General features: G+C 42.1%; 1 protein-coding gene across 1 annotated transcript in view; it reads left to right on the forward strand.

The window, feature by feature from the left end:
- MOCOS (molybdenum cofactor sulfurase) overlaps nucleotides 1-23,248 on the forward strand; it is a 49,415-nt gene that overhangs the window by 20,240 nt on the left and 5,927 nt on the right. Inside the window, 12 exon segments of the mRNA XM_079109356.1 lie at nucleotides 2,574-2,690; nucleotides 4,349-4,369; nucleotides 4,371-4,433; nucleotides 4,435-4,571; nucleotides 4,573-4,596; nucleotides 4,598-4,677; nucleotides 4,680-4,807; nucleotides 6,842-7,004; nucleotides 12,696-12,774; nucleotides 14,694-14,818; nucleotides 19,034-19,139; nucleotides 21,909-22,047. Of these exon segments, the coding sequence (XP_078965482.1) occupies nucleotides 2,574-2,690; nucleotides 4,349-4,369; nucleotides 4,371-4,433; nucleotides 4,435-4,571; nucleotides 4,573-4,596; nucleotides 4,598-4,677; nucleotides 4,680-4,807; nucleotides 6,842-7,004; nucleotides 12,696-12,774; nucleotides 14,694-14,818; nucleotides 19,034-19,139; nucleotides 21,909-22,047 (1,182 nt within the window).

Genomic DNA, 23,248 nt, shown 5'->3' on the forward strand with positions numbered 1-23,248 from the left:
CTAACTCATAAGTGGGAAATTGGGTCAGAGTGTAAGTGTGATTGCAGTAATGTCTTCCATTCACATCCTTCTGCCAGGTGACTTTGACACTCCTTTCATGCAAAGCTGGGACAAACTTCTCTTCCCTTGTATCTGGGCCAGTTTGTGAATCACTTGTAACTAATAGAATGTGACACGGGTGACCCCGTGTGGCTTCTAAGATTAGGTCAGAAAAGGTGATGCCATGTTTTGTTTTCTGGAACACTCAGTTTTGGAGCTCTGAGTTACCATGTCAGCTGCCATCTTGTATCCTGAGGCTGCCATGTTGGAGGAAGACAAACCAAATGGAGAGGCCAAGTCCAGGCACTGTGGTTGGTTGCCTTAAATTTTGAGCTCTCCCAGCATTGTGATCAGACACTCAAATGAGTAAATGGGTTTCAGATCATGCCAAGACACTCAGACTTTGAGTCTTCCCAAGTGGGACTTGAGATATCATGGAACGGGGACAAGCCTCCTCTGTGAGCAATCTGAATTCCTGACCCCATTGTAGCTGTGAGCACAATACAGTGGTTTTTGTCTTATTCTACCAAGTTTGAGTGGCTTGTTTTATAGCAATGCTAACTGGAACAGTGAAAATAAGAGATGAGGGATGGCCACTGGGGACTTCTACTGTCTTTCCTGATAGAGCTGGTCTGGGAGAGGGGTGGGGGCCTCCCTAGATGCTGCCCTGTGAGTGGAGACTGGACCCTGGAGATGCAGTTGACTGAATCAACAGTGTTGCCAGACCTCACCTCACTGAGGTGAGGTGAGACCTCCAGGATGACACTGTAAGTCAAGGGTAAAGGGACAGAGTTTTTTCTTCAAGGACCTTCAGTTCAATCCAGAGAATGAAATGTCTTCTTCTCACTCTGACAGACCAGGGGAGATGGCCAGAGTGAACCAGACATGGGTTTGATAAGGGACTCTGGGAGACACTCTTGCTCAGCCAAGAGCCAGTCTGACTGTGGTGACTGATGGTCTGCAGGGGACACCACGTTCCTTGTGGCTGCCTCTGGTCACTCGATGTGTGACTGCCCTGGAAGGAAAGTTCAAAGGCTTACCCAGGTGGATAAAATGTGTTTGTTTCCTTGAATGTGGTTAGGTGACTCTCTCCCTGAATTCAGCTTGATCTACCTGGGCTGAGGACCCACACAGGGTGCCCCAAGGGAGTAAAGTCCTTGACCCATGGCCAAGGAGCTGGCACAAACATTCCTATGGAATCAAGTGAATGTGAACCACCTTCCAGAGTCTTTGGAGGTCAGAAAAGAGCCTTGGGAACTTCTGAGTTCCCAACTCAGATTGAGCAACTATTCTGGGTGAACCCAATATTTGAGAAACAGGAGCAGGAAATGAACATGACCCAATGATGCTAGTTGTTCAGATTGTGAGCTGAGGTGGTGCTGCTGGGGATGGCAACTTGCTGGGGCTGGCTCTGTGATCAAACCCTGTGGCAGCTGATGCCAAGGAGCTACCCCAAGTCCCCAGTGGCACCAAAGTGTTACTCTTGTGAACCTCACTGGAAACATGGGCTCTTAACTTGGAATATGGCCTGAATTTGGTATTTGAACTTTTCTCAAGCATACTTCTGTAATTTGACAGGGTAAACTTTAATTTCTAAACATTTATAAAATGTTTAATAAACCTGTCATGGATCATGCCATTTTAGAGCAAACTTCTAGTCTCAAACTGTTACTGAATCTGGGTCCAGAGGCTTAAGCCATGGAAAAATCAATGTCTGAGAGAGTAGTGTTGGGGAGAAAGAAAGGTTTTATTTATTAGCCAAAGAATGCAGAAGAGGGAGGTTTGCTCATAAGTCAGTGTCTCAGCACAAAGGGATTGGGGATTCTGGGTATAGGATAGAAGTCACGAAAGAGAGGGAGGCTAATAGAGGGAGGAATAGTCACGTCTTTTCTGGGGATAGGTGGAGATCTTCCAGGAACCTGAGTGCCACCTCTTTACTTTCATAGTCTGGTGTTTCAGGTCATGGCAGCTGGTAGGTGCTTTTAGCCTTAAGAGGGAGAGACCAGGCAGGTCTGGGTCAAGTTAACCCTGTTATATTTTGGGACAAGACATTTCTGAAAGGTTCAACAAGTCTATGTGCAGAGCTGCGTAGACTCTAACCCAAAGTGAAGGCCCTAAAGGAGACAGATACGATCTGAAGACAGAGAGGCCAAGCCTTTGCATCTCATTCCAGTCACTTATCAAACTTGTGTAAGCCCAGTAAGAGTCATGTTTTCAACGAAAGCAGCCTCAGGTCCCTGAAGAGTAATACAGGCAACTGTTGGTCATCATGACCCACACGTCAGAGGTGTGATCCACAGCAAAGCCAGTGGAACGCTCGTAATGTATCACCCTTGCCTAGTCATGTGACCTCAAAAGTCAGTGATTTTTATGTCAACTAGCAAAGGTAGATAATTTATTTAGGTTTTTTCCTCAGTAACAAGATCATCATTTTATTGTGGGAGAGGCCCAAAGGCTGATATGAAACTCTCCCAGGCAATTAGGGGACCACTGGACATCTGTAACAGCAGATATGTGTCATGTTTAATCCACAGGTAGACAAAATGGCCAGCCTGTACAACATCCACCTGCGAACTGGCTGCTTCTGCAACACTGGAGCCTGCCAGAGACACCTGGGGATAAGCAATGAGAAGGTCAAGAAGCATCTTCAGGTCAGTACTGTGGCCCAAGTGCTGTGACTCAGACCAGCAGTGGGGAAGGGTCCCCACTTTAATTGGTCATGTGTCTGGTGGGGCTAGTTCTTTGACCTCATTTCTTGGGGCCCATTCTGAGGCTATCCAAAGGAAAAGGAGGTGAATGAAAATACAAAATACTTAAAGATATTATCTTTTTTTTTTTGCGGTACTGGGGATCGAACTCTGGGCTTTGTGCTTGTGAGGCAAGCACTCTACCAGCTGAGCTATCTCCCCCCCTATCTTTTTTTTTTTTTTTTTAAGTTTTTTTTTTTTTTTTTTTTTAGTTGTGAATGGCACAAAGCTTTTATTTTATTTATTTTTTTTATTTTATGGGTGCTTTTATGGGTGCTGAGGATCGAACCCAGTGCTTCACACATATTAGGTAAGTGGTCTACCACTGAGATACAGCCCCAGCCCTCAAGATATTATCTTGATGGCAGTACTCTCTGATTTACTTTTTACTTTGAAGGCAAAAATTTAAAGGCAGAGAAGTCTGTTAAGAAGGCAAGTACTAGGACACACCCTTAACTAATTCAGTGTTCCTTGGGGACAGTCTTCCTGCTAGAGTTAGCCTCTCTATAATTCATGGGTGGAGTGGAACTCTTTCCTGGCTCTAGGAATTCTTTGTTTCTCAGAATCCCTGCCTTTCCTTCTCTTCTGGGCCAAGGTTTTCCCCTTTAGGGTGCAGCCTGTTTTGAATCATTTCATAAAAACAGAATCATCTGAGTGGCAATGAGCCCTTATTGATTTTGGAATAGTTTCTAATTTGACTTTCCTTTGGTTGCTGCTGAATTTGCTTTTACTAGATTCCCAACTAATCATGAATTGGATTTTATTTAAAAAGAGTGATAGAGGAAGAGAAGAAGAGATGGAGAGGAAGAGGGCGGGGTGGGGAGAGAGGGAGAGAGAGGCTCAGGACATGAATAAATGCAGTTCTAGATGCAACATTTGATTGTGTGGAACGCCATGGTCCCATCTCTTTGGCTGACTGGACTGGAATTCTCACTGGGGGGGTGCAGCCTTGTATGCCACACTGACCAATGACCAGCACCAGGTAGCGGGGCTTGGAAACCGACATCTTTCTCCTTCTTACCTTCCTCCCAGAAGGAACGCTCAGATTGACTTGGGCCTTCACAGTGGCTTCCACCTGGTCATTTAGGGACAGCATCTCTGTCTTTCCTTCATGTCAAGGGGCATCTTTCAAGGATGTAAGCTTCTCTGTTTTTCAGAGAAATTGAAGGGCTGGCCTGCAGGTATTTCTTTTGCCTCAGATCTGAGTGAACCAGGAAGTCAACTCTCAGTGCTTCTGAAATTCTGGTCTGTTCTTTGACCCTTCTGTGGGTCAGCACTATGCCAGCTCTGGGTTCAACACTTACCATGAAGTTTTTCTATTAAGCTCTTTCATGACCCTTGGAAATTGGTATTGGTTCATGGCTAAACAAAATGGGGTCCAGGAAGTGGGCCCCTGAGCATTCAGAGCAAAACCGTGTCTCATACATGCAGAACATGTTGGTGTGGTAGGTCTGGTTTCCTGGGTTAATTTAAAATTGACAAAATTATTTTACAAAACTGTTTCTAATTGATCCAGGAGGTGCAAGACCCTCTGGCTGATTTATCCTCCTTTTTACTCACAGGCTGGTCATATCTGTGGAGATTGACGTCGCCCTCATAGATGGGCAGCCTACAGGCTCTGTGAGGGTTTCATTTGGATACATGTCTAACGCTTGAGGACGCCCAGGCCTTTCTCAAGTTTATCATAGCTACCCGCCTCCCCTCACCAGATGGTCAGCCTGTCCCTCATGCCAGTCCCAGGGAAGCTGGAGCCCCAGCAGCAGAGGGCAAGGTCCAGGACATGCCTGGCTGTCACAGGCAGATGTCCTCCTGCCTCAGGAAGGCACTGGCACAGACTCTGGGGTTTGGACTGACTCTCACCCAGCTTCGAATACCATCTGTTTGCATCTGCCATGAGTGAGGCCACCAGAACCCAGCAGATCTCTTCAGAAAAAGCTTGCGGGTGTCCTGCATGGGACTATGGGCCTCACGTTGTTACCAACATTTACCTCTACCCCATCAAATCCTGTGCTGCCTTTGAGGTAAGAACTTTCACTGTAGCACAGGAACTGCTTCTTCTCTTTGCTTCCCCTATGGGATTTTTTTTTGGGGGGGTGGGGTGGAGGATAAAGTGAAGAAAACATGTAGCAAGTGAAGAAAAGCATGCAGAAATCATAATAATACATCAGAGTCGTCATATGAAAAGTCATTCTCATTCTGCCTTTCTAGATACAGGCTGACTTCTAAACATGACTCTGCTCCTGGGGACCCCAAGATGACCCTGTTTCTGAGTGGTGAACACCTAAGTCACTGTTAATCATGATAGCTGTCACTTTCCTTGAATGCATGTGCTGGCTCCTTGCTGAAGCATTTGACATGCTTTGTTTTATTTGATCCTTAAAGCAGTCACATAAGGCAAGGGTGACATTATCCCTGTTTCAAAGATGCAGTGCCCAAAGGGATTGAGGTTAAGCACTTACCCAGGTCACCTGTAAATAAATGACAGAGCAAGGATTTGAACCTGGGTCTGCTGACCCTTGGGTCTATGCTCTGAGGAGAATTTATTCTGCTCAGGACCTTTCTACAGAAAAACCGGAGCCAGCCCTCTGTGTCCTGTGGGTTCTGCATCTATTGATTCAATCAACCTGCCAATCAAAAAATTATTTTAATGCATGTGTCTTGAGCATGTGCAGACGTTTTTTCTTGTCATTGTTCTCTAAACAACACTGCATAACAACCATGTTGTGTGAGGTAGTAATAAATAATCTATAGTTGGAAAGTGCATGGGAGGAGGTGTTTAGGTTATATGCAAACACTCCACCATTTAATACAAGGGATTCAAGCATCCACAGATTTTGTGTCTATGTGGGGAGTCATGGAACTAATCCCCACAGCATATATTATATCTGCAAACATATTGGCTGAGCCATCTTTGCACCCAGGGGATCAGGAGTCTTGCCTTCTCTGGCAGCCAGCCCTGGTTTCCAAGAAGCCATTTCCCCTGGTATGGCCAACCTGAGGCTATCTTCCTACAATCTCCATGTGTGTCCCAAGTTCCAAGCAAATGTCCCAGATTCCTAGGCCTCGGGGATGACAGGCTCTCTGGCTCCTCATTTGACATACCACAATCAGGTATGTTTGTTGGCCTGTGTTTCAGGGTGGTCCCATAAGGGTCTGGCTTCTAGGCTGAGACCATAAACCAGCAAATTCACTTTCTCCTGAATGAAGGCAGGTGAGGACTTTGTGTTCCCCTTATACATAAGGGATCTGTTTTCACAGATGAGTTTGTTCTGTAGGACAAGCACAAAGATGACCCAGGCAGGCATTGGTGTCCCATTTTACAGATGAGAACATGGAGGCTCAGTTAGGATTTATTTATCCTTGAACTGATAGGCCAATAAGACTAGAGTTACAGAATGAGTCTTGATATTTCATTCTTCTAAAATGACCTGATCTGGTCCTAGAATGACCATTTCTTCAAGGATCCCCAGTTCTTTCTATTGGCGAATGGTATTAGATACCAAAATCTGGGCAGTAGGTTTTTTTTTTTTTTCCTGTTTTTTTTTTTTTTTTTTTTTTTCTGTGTTCTGATTTTGTAAAAATATGAAGAATTTGGGAAAACTTACACACTTAAAATGAATTCACCTCAGTGATCTCTTCAGCATAGCCACAGTGTTGCAAGAACAATATCTGTATTCTGATAGGTGTGGGCGGCCTTACTAGTGGAGCCACGGTCACCTGTGGGGAGGGGGCTGCAGGTGGAGTGGGACAGAGACTGACTCTTCACCAGAGACTTTTGTTCTCTCTGAATGTCGTGCATACACACGCCTCTCCTGCTTAGAACATGGGCTCAAGGAGAGAAGGATCAAGAGTGAATCTTGAGGCTGAATGGACTCTCACTCCTAGCTGCCTCCATTTGCCTTGTCTCCTTCCTCCATTTTCTCCTCCTCCCTTTTTTCCTTTGAGAATATGTGCTGAATTCATGACGTCTGTCTGGATTTGTGCAGCCCCTGTACAGTAATGTGAAAACAATTTCTGAGAAATCCTGGCCTCAAATACACCTACCTTTTGTTTAGGTGACCAAGTGGCCTCTAAGCAAACAAGGGCTGCTGTACGACCGGAGCTGGATGGTTGTGAATCACAATGGCGTTTGCCTGAGTCAGAAGCAGGAGCCTCGCCTCTGCCTGATCCAGCCCTTCATTGACCTGCAGCAAAGGATCATGGTCATCAAAGCCCAAGGTCTGATAGGGCTCATTCTCACAGAGTGGCTATTGAGAGTGACTTTCCTACTCATGTGACAGGAATAGAATGGCCTTTCTTTTATCACATGTTTAAATTATTCTAGACTAAGTGAAATGGTATCCAGCAAAATTCCCTTTTGTCTAGGGAGAGGTGATAACCTGACTGTTCAATTGGTAAGTAACTAGGTATAAACTTTGAACTTATATGATGTCTTTTTTACTCCATTCTTAATTCCTTCATGCTTTATAATATGTACTGCAGGCATTGACTCTTCCTTTTTGGTGAGCGGTGCTGGGATCCAATCCAGGGCTTTGTGTATGCTAGGCAAGCACTCTACCACTGAGCTACACCCCCAGTCCTAGTTCAGCCTTGATAATTTTTGTTGTGAACTAACAAATAGAAATATGTAGACCAGCTCTGTCCAGAACTTTCTGTGATGATGGGAGTGTTCACTATGTTTGTCCAATTGTTAGCAACAGGTGGTTAGTGGGACACTGGAACTGACTTTTTACATTTTATTTAATTTTAATTAATTTAAGTAGTTTAAAGTGGCTGGTGGTTAGTTTTGGACAGCAGAGGATTAGAGAATAACATAATACACAATTACATCATCCACTTTTAACAAATCTTAACTGTTGTCACATTTCCTTCATGATCCTTTTTTTTAATAAAGAAATGATAATAACAATAATAAATATTACAAATAAACTGAATTTTTATTTGTTCTTTTTAGATATACATGAGAGTAGAGTATATTTTGACATGTATACATAGATGGAGTATAAGTTATTCTAATTAGGATCCCATTCTTGTGGTTGTACACGATGTGTGGAGTTTCGCTGTGGTATATTCATCTATGTACATAGGAAAGTTGTCTGATTTATTCCACTCTCTTTCCTATTCCCATCCTCTCTCCACTCCCTTTTTCCCCTTTGTCTAATCCAATGAACTTTTATTCTTCCCTTGTCCTCCCCCTTGTCACATCTGCATATCAGAGAGAACATTTTGACCTTTGACCTTTGTTTTTTTTGGAAGTGGCTTATTTCACTTAGCATGATATTCTCCAGATCCATCCATTTATCACAAAAACTCATGAAGTCATTCTTTTTTTTATGGCTGAGTCAACATTCCATTGTGACTATTATACCACATTTTTTTTTTTATCCATTCATCTGTTGAAGGGCACTTAGGTTGGGTCCATAGCTTAACTACTGTGAATGAACTGCTATCACCATTGATGTGGCTGTGTCACTGTAGTATGCTGATTTTAAGTCCTTGGGATACATACGAGGAGTGGATAACTGGGTCAAATGGTGGTTCCATTCAAGTTTTCCGAGGAAATCTCTTTATTGTAAAGCTGAATTTTTCTGTGTACATCTCTTGGGTCTTTTTCCTCCTCCTTCCTCACTCTATGATTTACAGGAATATTAAAATCTCTCTCCTAATTTGTAGCTGAATTTTTGTGACATCACATTTTTATATATTTATGTTCTTTTCTTGACTATATATATATTTTGTTTTTCTTTTTTCCTTGAGCCAATAGGCCAATGTTTAGACTAGAGTTACAGAAGAAGTTTTGTAATCTCATTCTTCCCAAACTAGTGGGCTACTCTTGGCTTTCTATTCTCCCATATTTGTGTAGCCAACTCCATAATCCACATGTGAAACAATTCCATCACCCCCAAAGAATCCCTTATGCTAGTCCTCTGTAGTGTCCCCTCCCCTACTTTTAATACCTGGCCACCAGTGATCTGTTCTCTATCACTAGTTTTATCTTTTTGAGAATGTTATATCCAGAGAATCATACAGTACATGACCTTTTCAGATTGCCTTCTTTCACTCAGCATGATATCTTGGAAATCCATCCAAGTTACTGAATGTACCAGTTGTTCATTCTTCTTTATGCTGAATAGTATTTCAAGGCATGGATGGATTGTAACAGGGTGTATTATCCATTTTTCATGAAGAATATTTAGGTTGTTTCCAGTTTTGAGCAATTATTTTTATTTTTACTTATTCAGTATTTTTGAATAGACAAATGGTATCTCATTTGAAAAGTAAGTTTCTCTTGTTCCAACCTCAGTCTCCAGTGTCTTGGGTATCCTTCCTGAGACATCTCAGTATGTATAAGCTGTGATGTACAAATAGCCTCAAACCAAATCTGCAACCACCAATGAACTGACCAGCCCTGGGGGCTGGTGGCTGGCCAGCAGCTTCCTGGAAACTAGGCATCCTGCCACACTGCCTTGGGCTCTGGCTTAGTTTAGTTTTCATTTCCGTGTGTCTAATGATGTCAGGCATCACTTTGGGTACTATTTATGCTCCTTACATCCTTTTGACTCATGAATTACTTAGAAGTGTTGTTTAAGTTCTAACTGTTCGGAGATTTTCTTTCTTATATTTTCTATTACTGATTTTAATTTTAATTCCATTAAACCCTTCAAAAGAGGAAAACACTCTATGCTTTTAATGCATTAATATTTGTGAAGATTTGGTTTATAATCCAGACTATCATCTATTTCCATGAACACCTCATGCACACTTGAACAGAATGTATATTCTGCTGTTGTTGGGTGGAATTTTCCATAAGTGTCAATTAGGTCCAGTGGTTGATGGTATTATTCAGCGTTTCTACACAATCACTGATTTTTCTGCCTACTAGCTCTATTTTCATCATTGAGAGCAGTGTAATTATGAATTTTGTCTAATTTTCCTGAGTATTCTGTAATTTTGCTTCACTTAGTCTTATACTTTTCATGGCGAATTGTCCCTTTTTAAGTAAGCTCCCTAAAGAGGTACACATGTTAATTTTCCTTGTTCCAAACTGTAACAATAATTGTATGAAATTATTTTGTCTGATATTAAATAGTGACCCCAGCTCTCTCTTGCTTTATGTTTGCTGGTGTATCATATTTTATCCTTTTATTTTATTGAGATCCTCAGTCACTTAGCGAGACCCTGTCTCAAAATAAAAAAAAAAGGGGGGGATAGGGATGTGGTTCAGTGGTTAAGCTCCCCTGAGTTCAATCCCTGGTCCCCCCACCAAATAAAAGAATATCTTCAGTGTTTTACCTGTTTTAAAATGGATAATTTGTCCTTTTTATTCTTGAGTTGTAAGATTATATATTCTGGATATAAGTCCCTTCTTTATAATTGCTTTTCAAAAGTCTCTCTTTCTTTTTGATTAATTTGATTATTTGTGTCTTTAGTGTGAATATCTTTAGGTTCATTTTATTTGGTGTTCTGGAGGCTTCTTAGATCTGGATATCCATTTGCTTCCCTGGATTGGGGGAGTTTCCAGCCATTATTTCTTTGAATAAACTTTTATTCTTTTTCTCTCTTTCTCCTTTTTTACTTTTTTTTTTTTTTTGTACTGGAAATTGAACACAGGGGCACTCAACCACTGAGTCAAATTCAGCCCTTTTTTTGTATTTTATTTAGGGTCTCACTGAGTTGCTTAGCGCCTCGCTTTGCTGAGGCTGTCCTTGAACTCTAGATCTTCCTGACTCAGCCTCCGAGTCTCTGGGATTACAGGTGTACACTACCACACCAGCTCTTTTCTCCTTTTTGGACTCCCGTAATGTGTATATTGATCTACTTGATGCTGTCTCATAATTCCCTAAATTTTTCTTTCTTTATTTTTCCCCCTCTGAGTGAATTATTTCCAGTGGACCTGTTCTTAAGTTTACTCATCCTTTCTTCTGCTTTTTTGCAGTTGAAAATTTTTTGGTTTAGTTATTATGTTCTTTGACTCCATAATTTAGGTCTGACATTTTAAAATTTTTTTAAAATCTCTTTGTTAAAATATTCACTTTTTTCATGAATTTCTCTTATGACCTTGATATCTTTATAAGTGTTTGAAAAATATTCTTTATCAGGTAAATCATATAGCTCCATTTCATTAGGGTCAGTTTCTGGAAATTTCTCTGATTCCTTTGTTTTGGAACATCTTTTTTCTGATTTTTTCATTTTCCTCAGCTCTCTGTGTTGGTGTCTGTGTTTTAGACAAAGAGGAAAATTCTCACAGTCTTCATGCACAAGCCTCATATGGGAGAACACCCTCACCAATCAGCCCAGCTAGAGAGTCAGGGTTCTCTACCAACTCTTTCTCTTCCTTAACAGAAGCAGGCAGCTGTGGGTTTTGTCTGTTTGCTCTGAGCATGGGGGAGGATCCATGGCGTCTGCCAGCTCAAGCTTCTACCTCCTTTCTCCCCTAGGTGGCAAAACTCATACATGACTCCAAGCTCCAAGCTCCAATCTGTGAAGGCAGAAGCCAATCCTCTGGGAAGCTCCCTTGGAAAAGACAGATTCTGGCCACATAAACCAACCCTTGCCCTTTCCTAGGTGAATAGGGGCTTCTTTTCCTATCTCTGCACTGGGAATCTGGTCTCTGGGTAGAGGGCGTAGCAAATCTCTCGGCTGGCTTCAAGGAATCTGGTTTTTGTGTTTTCTGAGCTTGAAGGAGCCTTTTATTTAGTTTCTGATTTCCTGTGTCATCTTCTAAGAATTGTGGTTTTGTTACATTCTTTGCCAATTTTTATTTCTCTTTTTCTTCTTTTCAGTACATTTTTTAAGCTTTCTTAGGTAATGTTGAATAGAGCAGTGATGGAACTTACTTGAATGGAATGCTCCCAACGTTTCAAATATAAGAATGATGTTTACTTTGGAGTTTTAAAAGATTTATTTTTCAGGCTAAAGTAGTTCTTTTCTTAATTTGTGAAGTTTTTATCAAGATTGTCAATTCTTAACTAAATGCATTATCTTCATCTATTGGTTATCATATTTTTCTCTCATAATCTATTAATGCAATATAGTACATTTGTGGCTTGTCTATACTGCCTATCCCTGATAGTCAGTACTACATGGCAGTAATTTTTTTTTTTTTTCTTTTCTTGTGGTACTAGGGATCGGACCCAGGACCTCATGCTTGCTAGGCAACTGCTATACCACTAAGTTATATCCCCAGTTGTTGGCAGAAATACATTCCTGAGTTCAGTGTTTTGTTTTTTTTTTTTTTTTGTCTATTTTTATCACTTAGACTGATGCATAATGTTCTCTTATTGTACCCTTTTAAAAATTGTATCCTTTTTGTTCAAGTGCAAATACCCAGGATAATAACATGTTAATTATAATTACTTATTCAGTGTATGTATGTTATATCTTCCTTTATAAAGAAAAAAAGTATAGCTTTCCTACTCCACTGACATCGTGTTATTGTTATTATTAGTTATTTTTGCAATAATGATGATTGATGCAGGAATACAATTTGATGCTGATTCCCAGGGATTGAGAATTTTGACACTCTAGGCTGATATCTTTATAGAATGAGACTTCATGCCTGACTGCTTCTTTCTAAAGAATTTAAGGTAAGCTTAGGGAACAATGATCTCAGTATGTGGGTCACATAGAATAGAAAAATCTTTCAGAGTAATTTACAGACTATGGATGCAATTGTCTCTGCATAGAATCTTTTATGAGAAACCTGCTTAAAACACATGCTGTTGGTGACACTGATAATGCTGAAGAAAATCTTTATGTTCTTAAAAGATTTCCAGGACCCAGACACTTTCTTGATCCAACCAAATTCCAGTGTCATTGCAATTCCTGTGTATTTTATGACCGTGGGCTTTTCTTGCATAGCTGTTCTTTGTCCATGATGGTAAGTGTGTCTTCATCTCTGTTCACTAGGGATGGAACCTATAGAGGTACCTCTTGAGGAGGACAGTGAACGGGCTCAGATTTGCCAGAGCAAGGTCTGTGCAGACAGGTGAGACTCTGAAACAGGGTAAAGTCTTGGCTGTGTTAGCAGGGTGGCACAGAGGGGGAAGAGAGCATTATCTTGGGCAGCCTGTCATCTGCCACACCCTCCACCCACTGTTCTGCACACTCACTCTGATCAGATGGCCTCCATGGTATTCTTCACACCTACCAAGCATGCTCCTTTATAAACTCTTCGTGTTTGCTGTCCCTCTATCTGGAATGTTTTTTCCCCTATTTATAACCCTATAGGGCTCATTCCTCCCCTCCATTAGTATTCTTTCCATCAGGGCTCTGCCCCAAAGCCTCCTTCTCAGATGACCCCCTGACCACCCACAGAAGTTGGCTTCACATCTCCATTTGCTCTTCTATATTTGTCTCCTTCTCATTTATTGTTTCCTACATGTTGTTTTTTCAGTTACTCCCACTAGAATGCCTGTGTTCTCCCAGCAGAGCATGGCGTGGGAGAACAGGATTAGTTTGGAGGCCACTGCAACAGTCCAGAGCTACCCCATGGGAAGAAACTTGGTTCACATTTTGCAAAGACTGGCTAGTGGGTGGAGAGTAGTTAGATTAGGGAGGGGTGCAGGCAGGAAGGCCAGTGAGCACCTGTGTTAGCAACACAGGTGAGATGAGAGGCGGGACCAGGGTCAGAGAGGAAATCAGATAGACTTCAGAAATATTCTACAAACAGAACTGGGTTGGGTGAGAAGACTGAGTGCAAAGGGGTGTCAAGATGGCCCTCAGGTGTCTAAAGTAGAGTGTTCAGGAGGTGACTCATGTACATACCATATAATTGTGAAGTATTACTTAACTGGGTTGTTGATAAATCATTTACTAAAATCTAGGAAATGTAGAGTGGGGTTGAATGTGATAGCTTTTTTTAAAATTTCTTGATGGTGCATGTTTATAAAATCTCTTTTTGAATACACAAATGTCTGCAGCCCTTGTGATCTTCATGGAAAATGTGAAATAGCAAATTTTCCAATCATGGGAAACCTATGCCATCTAATACCAACCTATTCTACTGCCCCCACCCCCATAACAGCTGACTATATAACAGTTCATTAAATAATGAAAAGTTTTTCAAATGTCAATTACCTACTAGTTAGCACTTTGAACTTGATAGTGGGTAGTTCTGTGTTTAGTAGGTGGTGATACTGCATGGACATCAAATCAGATTACATTTCTATCTGTGCTGCTGTGAACATACATAATAATGCAAGTCATAATGTAATATGTTAAATACCAAAGTTACATTCAAATAAGATCCAAGTCATTGGTACCCCTGGATGGAGGATCTCTCTGGGACTCTGATGGCCACACCCCCAGGATAGTGCATGAGGGAACTTATGAGAAGACTGTCAGTACAGTTGAGCATCTTGGGCACAGTCTCCACCCTGGAGACCGAGGAGTGCAGCAGCTCTGTATTTTCTTCCCACTACTTGGACCAACTTAACTATTTTGGCCAATTTAAACATTCATTCTAGCATGTTTTCAGTTAGGGCAATGAATTTTGGGCAACCATTTTTTATATGTTGCTATAGCAAATCTTCTGGTAGAATTCTAGACATCTAAGAACATGCTCAGTTATTTATCAGGCTCATCCCTGGTGGTGCATTTCACTTGGCTGCATTGTGGGGAATGCAGTATTTTGGTTAATAAAGCTTTTGGGATACTAGAGGTTAGAGGTATTTTATTTACCCTTGGAACCATTGGCACTCAAATAAGGAACATGTACTTGGGTTTCAAAGCACAGGAGAGAGAGCAGCAAAGAGATTTCCGACTCTCTTGCCACCTGCTACTTCAGGCTGTCTTCTCCTTAGGGGCTTATGCAATATTCTATTTTTAATCTGACCTTTTTTTTAGCTTATTTTGTCTTTTAAAGAAATACTATATAAAAGTTCATCTTTTTCTTTTTCTTGCCAGAGTAAATACTTACGACTGTGGAGAAAAAATTGCAAGCTGGTTGTCAAGGTTTTTTGGCCGTCCATATCACTTAATCAAACAAAGTTCAAGCTTCCAGAGAAATGCAAAGAAGAAACATGGAAAAGGTATTACATTTTGGAAGGATTCTGAGAGGTCAGACCCTGTCCTCTGGCTTCCTCTGCATGCATCAAAAGCAGCCCATGAAATGGATTTATAGGGTCACTTGCACACATGCAGGAAACAGGGGTGGTCTACCTTTGGCAGAAAGCTACTGCAGTGACCCCAGGTCAGAGGAAGAGTGGGTACATGATTCCCCAAGGATGTCAAGGAGGGCTTAGCACCACCTTCCCTACTCCTGCTCAAGCCTTCAGCCTCAATCCCATATGTTTAGAGGCACAATTCAGTTGTGTTAAATTAAAACATTAATGGCTTGCTATGTCCTCAGATCAGATACAGAAACAAAGAAACCTGAATTTTTAGTTCTGTCACCCAACAGACATGAAACCTCGACAAATCCTGGAACCCCCTGGTGCCTCGACTTCTGTAGATGTTAACTACTTGACTTTTAAGTGTTTTGACATTTCCCCCACTGTGAGCCATTGTTACGATAAAGTGAGAAAGTGGAGAAGAAAGTACTTGGAAAGTTAACTGGCCCTTCTGTGCAGAAAAGATCCTTTTCAGGTGTCACTTAGCTGTCACCTTCTCAGGGAACCCTTGCAACCCGCCCCCTGTAGAATTGCAATCTGTGCCTGAATCTCCTTGGTGGCCTTCCCTGTTAGATTATTGTTCATGGACTTTTCTCATTTTGTTGACCCTGTGTGATTTTCACTATTCTTTGTTCTGTTTTCCTTCTCCTGGAGTGTAGGCTCTGTGAGAACAGGGATTGTTGTCTATTTTCTTTGGTGCTGTATCTTGGGAGCAACACATAGTAGTTGCTCAGTAAGTGCTAGATGAATGAATGAATGGATCGTTATTATATTGCTAGTTGATTTAAAGATGAGCTGGCTCCCAGGGACCAGATGACCAGCTTCCAGAGAGACTGACTTGTAAATCTGAACAGCATTTTGGCCATATAGTGATCAATAACCAGTTCTAGGGGCTTTCATAGGTTAATCTATGAATCCTTGAAAAAGTCTCAAAAAGAGGAGTCAAAGGATATCATCTCGTTAGACTTTTAAAAGTTTTGGAAAGAATTTGACTTGCTATGTGACAGGGAAGGGACAATTTCATACTCATTTCATGGAGGAGATTAACTGATGGCAGTTGGATGTGGGTAAACTTCAAGACATAATTGAAGGGGAGAAAGAAATGGGCATTTTCATGGGTAGAGAAATGTAAGTGTGGGATTTGTCAGGATCAGTGCCACCCTTATAAATTATCTGGAGAATGAACAGCAATGAAATCTTTAAGTTCCAATCATTCAAGGCTCCTGCTGAAGACATGGGTTTGGCTGGGTCCTGGGAGGCTGGCTGAGAGTATCAGGTCTTGTTCCTAGTCTGGTGAGATGATTTCTCTGCAGACAGCCACACTACAACATAAGGGGATGGCACAGAGGTGTGGGAGGATCCTCTGCACCTGAAATGAACCAGAGGGCTTCAGGTGGGTGTCGAGTTGAGTTTTCCCAGGAGAGCAGGGATTTTCCTGAGGTGGAAAGGTTACTCTGGAGCTGTGGGAGCAGGTGGCAGAGTTTAGCACACCTGGGCTCAGAGAAGGGTTTAGGAGGGTCAGATGTGGGCAGGGGAGTGCAGGGCGAGAGCTGCACCTGTGTGCCACTGAGGAGTCTGTGCTTTACCTTGTGGCTGCAGGACTCATTAGTGAATTTTATTGGGACATTTCATGACCCCACTTGTGTTAGAAAGACACTCCTGCCTTGGCATGGTGGCAGCATCAGAGCAGGAGGCTTGGGAATCAAAGATTCCCAAGGGGAATTGGGGGCCTGGATGAGACTAAGGTGTTGGGTGCAGAGGAGACACAAGCCCATCACCTGCATGGCCCAGGATGGTGGAGAGTCAGCCTGTGACTCTACTTCAAGGATGACACTCACAGCAGAGCTCTCTGCATCTAGGCCTCAGGTCTTTTTTGTGTTGGTATATCTTAGGAGAATTTTTTTCTTTTTGGTACTGGGGATTGAACTCAGGGGCACTCAACCACTGAGCCATATCCCTATCCCTATTTTGTATTTTCTTTAGAGGCAGGGTCTCACTGAGTTGCTTAGGGCCTCAATTTTGTTGAGACTGGATTTGAACTCGCAATCCTCCTGCCTCAGCCTCCCAAGCCACTGGATTACAGGCATGTGCACCCTGTTCATCTGAGGAGAAATTTTTAAAGCCACATTCCCTCACTTGCATATTTTTACATCCTTTAAATTTTTAAAATAATTTAAACAGTTGCAAAGGATGTGATTTCTAACACATTGGAAATATTGTCATTTTTAAGATAAAAGTTGTGCAGGACCCTTTTAAACATGACCAGTGAAACATTAATATCATAGCAATTTGAATCTCCTGAGTATTCATTTATACATGCCATTAAATGGTCAGAAATTTTATTTCTTTCCTTTTCCTTGTTCGACTTTAATTTCCTTTCCCTTTTCCCTCCAAATTTTATCTTAAGTGTTTTATATTTTATGCTTGAAATTTTTTTTTGGTCACCCTTTGATATTTGTATAAAATTAAAATTAAATTGAAATACATTAAAATTTTTTTGGAGTTTTCTGTGATCATAATCTACATGTGTTAGGAAACTTTTTGGGGAGATTATTGTGTTTTTATTATAATTTAAAAGGTATCCAATTGATCAAAGCAATATATATATTTATATATTTTACAAAACACTTATTAAACATAACAAGTAAAAACTGATGAAAATTAATCCTTTACAGAGCCAGCAGGTTTCCAGTCACTTGTTCCCACATCCGTGAATGACTGTCACTTATGGCCAGACCTGCTCATGCTCAGCATTGCTCTCTTCTGAGAAACCTCATTTCAGTAATAATGAGCTGGGGAAGGAAGGAGGTTTTGGTTAACATACTGTCACTCAAACCTTTCTTCTGAGTTCTGTGACTGAAGCACAGGGATCTAACATTAAAATGCCTTTAATCATCTGTCACTTGAAAACTTACTTAGGTTCTTTAGTTTTGTGTTTCAGTGAAAAATTGAAGTCCATTGGACTTCTAGGAGGGTCACTCGCCCAAGCTTTGGAGACATTTTCTCAGCCCCGGCTCCAAGGTTTTGAATGGGCCTTTTGTTTGCCATTCGGGAGATTTTCAGCCCCCAGGGCCAGTCAGGGTGTCTTCGGGGACCTGTGGCCTTTCCTCTGTGAAGTGGGAGAAGGACCTTTTGTGGAGGGGCTGGGATTGGAACTCCCTTTTCTGACGGAGCCATTTTGTCAGTGAGGGTAAATGGAAGTAAAGGATCTGGCCTATCTCATATACTCTGGGGTCCACAATCCTGGTTTGGAGATGTTCACTAGGCCCTGGCCCTTTTAATCTACAGGTAGGGTAAAAATAGTGAGGGCGGGCCCTTTAAACAAAGCCAAGTGATAGGATGCCAGTGGATTTGAGATTTTCTTTTAATAGTTTTATTTTCCTTTTAGTAGTTTAAAATCTTTCATGATTTTAAAAGTCAATATCTTTTCCCTGATTAGACTTAGAATATCTTCCTGGGCCTGCTGCCTCATTAAGCCCCTCTGCTTTGTCCTGTCTTAAGGAAAGCTATACCTGTGCTGCCCCTCTGCCTGTTTCTCCTGCTCTAAGAATCATCTCCATTCATTGTTGGAACACTTTCATTTTCAGTCTTCATTGTTGGAACACTTTCATGCTCACATTTTATTATTGTTATTTTCTCCAGATTATTATTATTATTATTATTATTATTATTAGTAGTAGTAGTAGTAGTAGTAGTAGTATCAGGGATAAACCCCAGGGGTGCTTAACCATTGACCCACATCCTCAGCCTTTTAAATTTTTTTTTTTTTTTTTTTTTAAATTTTGAGACAGAGTCTCTGTAAGTTGTTTTGAGTCTCACTAAATTGCTGAGGCTGGCTTTGAACTTGGGATCCTCCTGCTTCAGCCTCTCAAGACTCAGGGATTACAGGTGTGTGCCACCATGCCTGGTTTCTCCAGATTATTTTAAACTGAATATTCTAGAAACTCATTTTTCCTTTCTGCTTATTGGGAGGTCTGACCCCATGCTTAAAACATTTTTGCTTTTGCCAGTGCTTGATTTTCTTTCCCCTTGTATAAATAGTGTCTGCCTTTTGAAAATTCAAGTTCACGCAAACAGGATTCATTAGCATTCCAAGAAAGCAGCTCTTCTTTTTCAATGCTCCATCATTTTCAGATCAGCCTTTTGGCACAACAGCGACCCTTTCCCTGGTGAATGAGGCACAATATCTGCTGATAAACACATCGAGTATTCTGGAACTTCAGCAGCAATTATGCATCAGGTAAGATCCTTTCCTTGGAACTAGCAGACCAGTTAACCACCTGCCCCTGGGAGTGAGGCCCAGCTCCTACTTGGGGAGGAAGGATCTGAGAGTCATTGAGTCCAGACTTCATTTATATATGAGCATACAAGGCTCAGAGAAATCAGCAAGCTTTATTGACCAATTCCTATTAACCTGCCTGAGGGTTCTCTTTTTCCATACTGTATTAATCAGCTTACTGTTACTGTAACAAGTACCTCAGATAACCAACTTATGAAGAGAAAGGTCTATTCTGGCTCATAATTGTAGAGGTTTCAGTCCAGGTTTGACCTTGTTGCTTTGGGCCTGTGGTGGCACTTTACGGCAGGAGCAAAACTAGTTGACCTTATGACAAACCAATGAAAAAAAGAGAAAGAGGCCAGGGTCCCACAGTTCCTTTCAAAGTTTCCTTCCCTGCTCTGCCAGTGACCCAAAGACCTCCTACTAGACCTCACCTCTTAAAGTTTCCACCCCCTTCCAATACCGCCGCTATGGGGACCAAACCTTTGCCACATGGGTCTTTGTGGGGTGGGGGCGGGGGGACCCTTAAGATCCAAACTATAGTATAACATCATCCAATGCTCCTTGACACCTTCAAGATCTTGGTGGAGAACCCCTAGCTCTCATTTAATTATTTCCATTTTTTAACTTTTGTTTTAATTGAGTTGCCATCAATTTGACCCAGTTTCATTGCCCACCCTCCCGCTGTCTCCTGTCCCTTAGGAGCCCTGCCCTACTTCACACAGGCATTTTGAGGACTGAGAAGGAGCGGCTGTGAAGGCTTTTTACATTGTCATTTCAAGCTTGCTTTGATTATCAGTTGCACCATCAGACAGAGCTAGCACCCCTGCCTACTCATTGCCACCCAGTGCTCTTCTGAGGGTCCTGATGGGGTTAGGAGGTCACTCCAGCTCTGGAAAGGGTCATGGTTGGACACCACCCCCCCACCGTTCTTCCGAGGGAACTGAAGTCCCATGATAGCCAGGTTGTTAGGGAAAAACCCCCACCTGTTTTGCCAGAGCTGTGATGGGCACAACTCCTCATTCCTACTCCACAGGCCAGGGAGATGTGTGCACACCACAGGAGGACTGGCAGCTGGGCCTCCTGTGACACTGATTGTCCACGTGGTGATGTGCATACCTGTGCACACTCAAAAACACGTACAACTTAATAAAAGCAGCCAAGTGCCCCTCCTGGGCCTCTACAAAGATAGGTTTGTAGAAATTAAATACAATAGTCCTCCTTATGAACAGAATTGTGACAGAGTTTCAGGGTCTTTTGTGTTCACTGAATGTTCTTGGCACTGAGGAATTCTCCTTCACAAGCACCCAAACCAGGAGAGAGTGGGTCTGCAGTTTTGTGGGATTCCTGGTGTGTGCAAGATAGGAGGTGGGGACAGGCTTGCTGCAGTCCTGGTTCCTACCAGGAGGAGGCGACATTTCCCACAATCTGGTTTAGAGCAAGGGTAATGAGTGGGGCGGGTGGTCAAAGGTGGGAAGTACTGAGCCCAAGACTAGTACAGGGCGAGGGTTTCTGGGGCACCTGCATGGTATTTTTCTGTGCTGAATTTAAAAATTCAGTGGACTTTCTCATGCACAGTAGTTTTCAGACTTATAACTTCCCCTTTTACAAATCACAAACTGTGTACATCCCAGAAAGCAAATTTAGAATCAAAGGACTTTAGGACAGCCAAGTGCTAACCCTGTCAGCCAGCAGAGGAAGCTGCTGTTCTCATAGGGTGTGGGAGCTGCATATGGCTTGTGGTGAATCTAGAACTGGTCCTTGGCTTTTCACATGCCCTTGGCCATCTGGAAGGAATTGGTGTAGTCTTGACAGCCCTTCTCCCCCAACCCTTTAGCTTTTCAGTTCTGTTTCTAGGACAAATTCTACCATGTTCAAGGACCCCCTCCCATGACTTAAAAAAAAATTTTTTTTAAATGAAGTACGAAGAGTGCAAAAATCATAAGTACACAGCTCCATGGATGTTTTACAAATGTCTGCATCCATGTAATCCATAGCCAGAGTAAATGGAGGACATACCCCAGAAACCTCTCTTTTGCCTGCTCTTAGTCAACCCCACTGAAGGTCACCTCTTTTTTTTTAACTTTTTTGGCTCTAGATAGTTTTACCTGCTTTTAGACCTCATGTAATGGGATCATACCTACTGTGTTCTTTTGCTGGAGAAATGTTAAGACTTATTTTCAGTGTGTTTCTCTGCGTGGGGGTGAGGGGAGCGTAGAGGTGCAGAGTGCCATTTTGTGGAACGTTTTGGTAATAAACAAAAATTTAAAACGAATGAAAAAATTAGAAAATGCTGGTTAAAAATCAGATTGAATGAAAGTTAGGAAACTTCCTCTATATTTCTTTATGATGTTTTACTATCCAAAAGAGTATGTGGTCTTGGTGCTTTTGTCACTTAGTCCCATTGACAGCATTTTGAATGTCTTATCATGTCCCACTTTGTAGAATTGGCATTTTCTCAACAAGTTCATTAACTTGAACTTTGTTCATCTGGTTTCCAATGTCCTTCATCTCTTCAACTAGGTCTCTTCACCCTTTGCCTGCCTTTGTGGGCTGCTCCCTGGAGGTGAGACCACATCTCAAAGGGGCTGCTGATGTATCCTTAGCACATGACCGTTTTTGGCCTTATGCGGTCAGGCTGGAGTAGAGTTGATAAAGTCAGGCATCGTGTGGCAGGCACGCTGAATTTTTGCAACCATGCATTCACTCTTTTTGGTATGTCCAAAACAGTGATGAGAATGAAAAGGAGGAATTATTCCCAATGAAAGATCTCATCTCGCGTTTCCGTGCCAATATTATTACCAATGGAACCAGGGCTTTTGAAGAAGAGAAATGGGGTGAGATCTCAATTGGCTCCTTGCATTTCCAGGTAAGTTCCTGGAAGTTCTAACATCTTTTCTTAAGGTTTGCCAATGATGACTGACTCAACTCCATACCTGGGTGGTGACAGGTGGAAATTCTTGTTTCTTACCCATAGAATCTCAGCAGAAGGACCTCAGCATTCTGGGATGCCTCTTTGAATGGTCCATTCTTTATTTCCCATGAGTGTGGCTGTGGTCAATTTGAAATAAGGAATAGAGAATGTGCCTATCCAGACCACCAGAGGGCATCGTGCTGCCTCTATACCATGATCACATCTAGGCTTAAACTCCGTTTTCTTGGGACTTTTGTCTATAAGAATTCATGCTCCTGAAACTTGGATTTTCTGGCAGTCTGGAGCATGTGGAGGGGGACCCAGAAGCCTGTGATCCCTTGGTGCCCACGTTCACACTACCTCCTCCTTGTGCGCTGCCCTCTGTCCTCTCTGGCAGCTCTGGAGGAGGAGATTGTATGCAGATGGAAAGTCATTGATGTTATCTCCCCTCAAGCTCTGTGCTCCCCAAATCTTTGGATTTCAAAACATGAGAAAGAGAAGAAAAGTCTCAGGTTAAAATCTGAATTCCTTACAGCTAACAAGGCCCCGTGAGATCTGACCCTGTTGTCCTCTCTGAGCCCATCACCTCTTCTGCTCTTTGCCTCTGATACTAATTTTTTCTTCCATCCTCTAAACAAGTCAACCTGCCTGTCTTTGCACTTTTGTTCTTGCTGTCCCTTCTGCCTGGCATGTGGCTCCATGGTCTCAGATCAGAGGGTGCCTCATTGGAAAGGATGACCCTGGTCCACACACCCTGCATGGTAACTGCTCATTTCATCCTTCCAGAGCGTATTAGGGTGGGGACCAAGTCTGTTTTGTACCCTGCTATACCTCTTGGGCCTAGAACAGTCCTGGTTCGATTAGCACCTAATACATAATTGTTGAGAAAATGGACTGGAAATATAAGGAATAACTAGGGACAGAAGGATAGCTTATCTTCAGGGAATGCACTCAGCCCTGCAGAGGGGAAGGAATGATTTTAATGGTAGTATATTACCCAGTGGTATAAACTGGCTTTAATATGGCTCCCTTGGTCCAGGTTCTGTGCTGAAAGGGTGTATCACCTTAGCATCCAGAAAAGCACTAAATGTTTAATCTTCATTAAAGAATTTCAGATCTGGGCCAGGGGAGGTGGTGAATTACATGATATAATAAA

This window comes from Sciurus vulgaris, assembly GCF_902686455.1.
Source record: "Sciurus vulgaris genome assembly, chromosome: 13".
Classification (NCBI taxonomy): Eukaryota; Metazoa; Chordata; class Mammalia; order Rodentia; family Sciuridae; genus Sciurus; species Sciurus vulgaris.